The 7,315-nt window shown below is 35.1% G+C and overlaps 1 protein-coding gene across 1 annotated transcript in view; it reads right to left on the bottom strand.

Moving 5' to 3' along the window:
* The window catches only part of COG6 (component of oligomeric golgi complex 6), a 127,054-nt gene that overhangs the window by 7,085 nt on the left and 112,654 nt on the right, over positions 1-7,315 (bottom strand). The window contains exon 20 of the mRNA XM_014536851.1: positions 685-764. Within this exon, the coding sequence (XP_014392337.1) occupies positions 685-764 (80 nt within the window). The remainder of the gene's footprint in view (positions 1-684; positions 765-7,315) is intronic.

Here is a 7,315-nt window from a genome sequence, read left to right as displayed (position 1 = left end):
CGGCCCACCGCCCACAGCCCTTCCCCATGGCTGGCCCCACCCCTGATCAGTCCCCACCACCCTGATCAGCCCATGGCCCTCCCCACATCAATCAAGGGTGTGGCTGGCAGGCCAAGCTCCAGCTGTCTCTCCTCCCGACAGGCCCGGCCCCGATCTGCCAATTGGGGCTGGGCCGGCTGGACCCCACCCAAGCACGAATTCGTGCACTGGGCCTCTAGTAATAACATAATGTTTTAATGTTTACAATTCTTTGTCCTGAACACATTCCTGATAAATATATAATACTGAACAATTTTATAATATATCTACACAAACTGTATAGGTCAAAAACAGTCTATAAAGTAGCTTATCTGCATGACACAATGAATAGTCCATGACACTCTGACATGTTTGTTAATATATGGGAATTTGGTATTATGGTTACATAGCTCCACTTATATTCATGTTGATTTAAAAAATAATTCACTAAATAGAGATTTTGGAGTTTTATGCATGCAAGAAATAAGTACAAATAGGGTAAGGTCTGCTCTCTTAGAGGTGTTGAGGAATAAAAAATGATTGAGAACTATAGATCTTCAATAGTAACTTTCCTCTTAATGAAAATAATTTTGTTTCAAAGAAATATGCTTAATATTTAAAAATATGTGAATCTTTACCAACTAATTGGAACCAAGATATACTTACTTTACTGTGGCACTTAGAAGGAAGTTCAACTGTGGCATTAACAGGTTGTCTGGGGCTGATAGGTAACGATCAAACTGAACCTAAATGAAACAGAGAAATGTAAAATAAAGTATGTATATTTCCTAACAGACAACTCAAAATATATTACCGTATCTTTTAAGGGTTAAATATTAAGCAAAATTCCATATTCAAAATAACAAGTTCTTTGTGATCAAAATGAGTTACTTCCTTAAATATTCTAACTAAACTCCCTAAAAATGTCAACTTTTTAAAGTAGTCAATAACCAGCAATGCCTACTTTTAAAATTCTGAACCTTAGCCATTAATTTTCATCTCCCTCACCAAGCTTTTGAGCAATAATATTAGCAAAAAGTAAAGTCATCGGATTTCAGATCTACCTTACTTTCTTAAATCCATTGTATTTGTTATTTATTCACTCAACTAATATTTATCAAACATCTACCATTAGAAACATATTATATTAGGTAATGTAAATATAATGGTGAGTGAAAGAGGACAGTCCCTACCCTCACAGAGCTAATGGCCTAGTAAGAGAGGTAGTAAACAAATAATAATGTAAATAAATATATATTTACAAACTGTGTTAAATGCTAGTAAGGAAGAAACCAAAGTATTATAAAAGCATAAATCAGAAGGACAGACCTATTCTGTATGTTTGACATTTTAAGTAAGATCTTAAGAATAGACATTAAGTAAGTGTATGTGTGTGTGGTGGGGGATTCAGGGAGTAGGGATAGCATGCATGAAGGCTTAAGGACAGAAAGAGAATGGCTTATAGTTAATGTTCAACTTGTATGCTTTTTCAAAGGATTTCAATTCTGACTGTAAAAGCACTAGGAAACCACTGAAGTAAGGGAATAATCTGACTATAACAAGAAGAATGGATTGGAAGTTTGTAATGGTAGTTGCAAGGACAATAAATAGAGAACTACTACAGCATCTTAGTCTATAGGGCAATAAAGGTGAAGTGGAAAAATTTGAGAGAATTACAAAGTAAAATTATCAAGATTTGGTTAGAGATAGGATGAAGGGATTGGCTCTCAAATTTTGGATCTGTATAATTTAATTCACAGTATTATCACAAATTATAACTGTATAATTTAGACATTTATTTAGTTGTGTAATAGCTGCATCCTTTACTAGATCATGTCTCTTTTCATCCCAATTCTTAGTATGTTGCCTAGAAAACTGCAGATACTTGGTCAGTAACTGTTGATATAATAAATGGATAGATGCTCTTACCATTGTGGGTTAAGAACACTTGGAAGAACCTGGGATTGAGGGTGGGGCTAGGGAAGAGTTAGAAGAGTTCAGTTTTAGAGAGGCTGAATTGAAGCATCCAAGTGGAGGCAACAGACAGTTATATATAAAATGATAGATCACAAACCAAACTCAATCAAGATTTTGTTTCTTTAATGACACATAATGTATCCAAGATAAATATTTTCACCCTGGCCAAGTGGTTCAGTTGGTTAGAACATCGTCCTATACACCAAGAGAATGTGGGTTCAATTCCTGGTCAAAGCACATTCCTAGGCTGTGGGTTTGATCCCCACACAGGGTGCATATGGGAGACAACCAATCAATGTTTCTTTCTCCTCTCTCTCTCGTCTTTCTCTATCTCTATCTCTGCTCTGTGTGTCTCTCTCTCCCTTCCTCTCTCGCCAAAAAATCAATAAAAACATATCCTCAGGTGAGGATTTTAAAAAAGAATTATTTTCAAAGTTTAAAAGAGGGCAAATAAGAATTTGTAAGGGGTTTAAATATATTTTGTGGGTTTATATTATAGACTGGATATGTGTTGGGTAGAAGAAGAAACAGAGGGAGAAAACACATTTATTGAGTACTAATTATGGTTACTGATCTTTGTGTAGACATGTCCTCATTTTGGGGAGGTAAATATCTTAAAGTGGAATCACTGAGTAGTATGGCAACTATATAGTTAACTTTCTAAGAAACTTATCTTTCAAAATAAATCTAAAATGTATTCATTTTCATTTATTTTTATTTGAATGTTTTATAATAAAAATTTTTGCATTTCTAAATTTTTATTTTATGTTTCACATATAGAGGTTATAAATGTTACTTCTATATATTTTTTTTTATCATGGCATAATGTTCCTATTCATCTCATTTATTCTTTTTAAAATCTACCTTGTCTAATATTAATATTATCAGCTATGCATTCTTAGCATTTGTTAGGTATACTGAGCCTATCCTTTTATTTTCAGTTAAATTATCTCTGTAAGGTGATAGAAAGGAAAGCCCTGGAAATAAAAAATAAAAAAAATCTAAGAGAATTATTTATTAAAGTCAAACTATTGTGGTAGTGAGTATATGTGAGTATTTAAACACTTAGGATAGGCAATATAGTACAGTAGTTAAGAGCGTAAGTACTCGGCCCTGGTGAGCCTGCAACAGCCCCGGTGTGGTTGAAACGGCCCCGGTGAGGTTGAGGCGCCTGTGAGGAGGCTAAAACGGCCCCCGTGAGGCTGGGACGGCCCCTGTGAGGCGGGGACGGCCCCTGTGAGGCTGACATGGACCCTGTGAGACTGAGATGGCCCCTGGGAAGCTGAGAAAAATACCGCATGAACTCACTCATTTATGGATAATAAGAAACATTATAGACTGATGAACAAAAATGGATACAGAGGCAGAGCAGCATTGAGCAGAATGTCAAACTACAGTGGGAACCCTGGGGAGGGTTGGGGGGAGTAGGAGATCAACCAAAGGACTTATATGCATGCATATGAGAATAACTAATGGACATAAGACACTGGGGGGTGGGGGAAGCCGGGGAATGTCAAGGGGGAGAAAAAAGGAGACGTGTAATACTCTTTGTAATACTTTAAGAAATAATAATAATAAAAAAAAGAGCATAAGTACTGGGTTGAATGGGGTTGTTAGGAGGAATAGAGAGTTCACATCTGAAAAACGTTTAGCAGGCTCAATAAAGTTAATGGCTGTTATTATTCATACTTGGTATTATTATTATTATTAGTGTTATTATCATAAATCTTCCAAAAGGAATCATTTTGTGAGCTAAATGAGTATAGTCCAATAGAGGAATTGGATGCAAAGAATATATATGCATACAAAGAATATACATAAGCATGGACATGCTATAAAAAGTGGTGCTCATACAGAAAGGGATGTGCAAGCAAGGTCTTCACTTGAAAAGCAATAATGTGGAGATTCGGTTGAGTCTAACAATGAAGGGTAATATAGTATTTTAAGACCTAAATCAAATTTCAGGTATCATCTAAGAAAGAAGTCAAAAACCATAAGCCAAAGATCACTGACAATAAGTAGAAAATCTAGAATGTTACAGCCTAACTTTTTCGTGTCTGTCATTTTTGTTTCTCCATTAGGTTAAGAGTAAAATTCTGAAAATGAAAAACAAAACAAAAACTACACATAAATAAAGAGTCTACTAGGGTATGGTAGAATATTACTACAAATGTATGCCTTCATCAGACTTCCTTAGTAGAAGGAATCCATGTACAATCATTATTATTGGAGCCAGTGTGAATACAGAGATAAAAAAATATCACCAAATGCAAAATACTTACACAGAAAAAAATTAAGAATAATGTTCAAAAAGCAGCATAAGAAATACAATTAATTAACTATAAGAGAGCTCCCATAAGACTGTCATGTGATTTCTCAATAGAAATTTTTTCAGGTCAGAAAGAATTGGCACAAAATATTCAAAATGATTAAAGCAAGGACCTACAACCAAGACTACCCTACCCAGCAATGATATCATTTAAAATTGAAGAAGAAATAAAGGGCTTCTGAGATAAGAAAAAGCTAAAGGAGTTTATCAGCAACAAACCAGTATTGTAAGAAGTGATAAAGAAACTTCTTTAAGAAGAAGAAAATAAGATCATACAGTAAATGTAAATAATAAAATGGCAATAAATATGTACCTATCAATAATTACATTAAATGTAAATGTATTACCCCCAGTTGGGTGGCTTAGTTGGTTGGAGTGTCGTCCAGTACACCAAAAGACTGTGGGTTTGATTCATGGCCAAGGTACATACCTAGGTTGTGGGTCCCATCTCTGGTCAGGACACATATGGGAATCAACTGATTGATTTTTCTCATCTCTCTCTCTCTCTCTCTCTCTCTCTCTCTCTCTCTCTCCCCCTCCTCTCTCTGTCTCTTCCTCCCTTCCTCTCTCTCTAAAGTCAATAAAAACATATCCTTGGGTGAGGATCTATAATAATAAAAGCATAATATGCTAATTAGACTGGACAGCCAAAAGACCTTCCAGACAAACTTCCAGACAAAGCCAGGGGGCCAAGGCAGCCACCGCGGCTGCAAGGGCCGAAGCAGCCGCCATGGCTGCGAGGACCAAGCCCATTGCATGAATTTCGTGCATCGGGCCTCTAGTTCAGTCTCTCTAAAAATCAATGGAAAACTATCCTCAGGTGAGGATTAACAAAAAGTAAAATAAAATAAAATAAAATAAAATAAAATAAAATAATATAAATATAAATGGATTAAATGCTCCAATCAAAAGACATTGGGTAGCTGAATAAGAAAACAAGACCCATATATATGCTACCTACAAGAGACCCACCTCAGATCGAAAGACTCAGACTGAAAGTAAAGAAATAGAAAAAGTTATTTCATGCAAATGAAAACAAAGGAAGCTCACTTAGTAATACTTACATGAGACAAAACAGACTTTAAAACAAAGGTTATAATAAGGGACAAAGGAGGATAAAGGGATCAATCCAACAAGAGAATATAACCCTTGTAAACATTTAAAGACACAATATAGCATCTAACTATATAAAAGAAACTTTTGATGGACATAAAGAGAGAGAACAATATTAATACAGTTATAGTAGGGTACTTTAATATCCCATTGACATCAATGGATAAAGCTTCCAAACAGAAAATCAACAAAGAAAGGAGGGCCTTGAATGTCACCTTAGGCCAGATGAATTTAATTTATATTCTCAGAGCATTTCACAAGAAAATAGAATATACATTCTTTTCAAGTGCAAATGGAACATTTTTCAGGACAGAACACATGGTAAGCCACAATACAAGTTTCAATAAATTTAAAAAGATTGAAATCATATCAAGCATCTTCTCCAACACAATGAATGTAGAAATAAATTACAAGAAAAAAATTGAAAACACACACACAAATACATAGAGGCTAAATAACATGTTACTAACAAGGACTGTGTTAACAAGGAGATCAAGGAAGAAATCCAAAGATGCCTTAAGACAAATGAAAAGAAAAACTCAACAACCCAAAATCTATGGAACACGACAAAAGCAGTCCTAGGAGGACTCCCATCTCAAGAAACAAGAAAAATCTCAAATAAACAATATAAATTTACACCTAAAGAAACTAGAAAAAGAACAACAAACAAAGACCAAGTGAATAGAAAGAAGGAAATAATAAAATTCAGAATAATAATAAACAAAATAGAGTCTAACAAATATACCAGATATATATATGTGTATATACTAGAGGCCCTGATGCACAAAATTTGTGCAAGGGGCTTGGTCCTCGCAACCGCGGCTGCTGCCTTGGCACTCGCAGCCCCGGCATCGTCTGGAAGGTCATCCAGAAGGACGTCTGGTCTAATTAGCATATTACGCTTTTATTATTATATATATGAAACCGAAGACTGATTCTTTGAAAAGATAAACAAGATTAAAAAACCTTTAACCAGACTAATAAAAAAAAGAGAGAACAGCAGAGTAAATAAAATCAGAAATGAAATACAAGTGACAATTGACACCACAGAAATACAAGGATTATAAAAAACATAATGTGAACAATTATCTGTCAAAAATCAGACTATCTGGAAAAATGGGTAAATTCCTAGAAAGATACACTCTTCCAAGACTAAATCAAGAAGAAATAGAAAATCTGAACAGACTGATAATGACCAGCAAAATATGATTAAAAAAAGAACACCTTTCAATAAACAAAAGTCCTGGAATGAATGGTTCCAAAGAAAAACTAACATCTACCTTTCTCAAACTATTCCAAAAAGTATTTTGAGGGAAGGAAGACTATCAAGCTCATTTTACAAGGCCAGCACTATCCTAATTCCAAAACTAGATAGCACTACCAAAAAAAAAAAAAATTATAGGTCAATATCTCGGATGAACATAGATGCAAAAATCTTCAACAAAATACTAGGACATCAAATCCAACAATACACTAAAGATGATCCCACCATGATCAAATAGGATTTATTCCAGGGATGCCAGATTGGTTCAATATCCACAAATCAATTAATGTGACACACTACATAACAAAGCAAAGGATAAAAATCACAGGATTATATGCAGAAAGAGCATCTAAGAATATCCAGCACCCATTTATGGGAATAACTCTCAGCAAAATGGAAATATAGAAAACATACCTCCATATTATAAAGGCCATTAATGACAAGCCCGCAAGATAACATCATACTAAATAAGGAAAAACTAAAAATGTTTCTCTGTAAGATAAGTTACAAGACAGGGATGTCCACTTTCACCACTTTTATTCAACACTAGAGGCCTGGTGCATGAATTCATGCATGGGTGGGGTCCCTTGGTCTGGCCGGCGATCGAGGTCTAT

The sequence above is a fragment of the Myotis brandtii genome, unplaced genomic scaffold (assembly GCF_000412655.1).
Source record: "Myotis brandtii unplaced genomic scaffold, ASM41265v1 scaffold167, whole genome shotgun sequence".
Lineage (NCBI taxonomy): Eukaryota > Metazoa > Chordata > Mammalia > Chiroptera > Vespertilionidae > Myotis > Myotis brandtii.
This window is presented reverse-complemented; position numbering and strand designations above follow the sequence as displayed.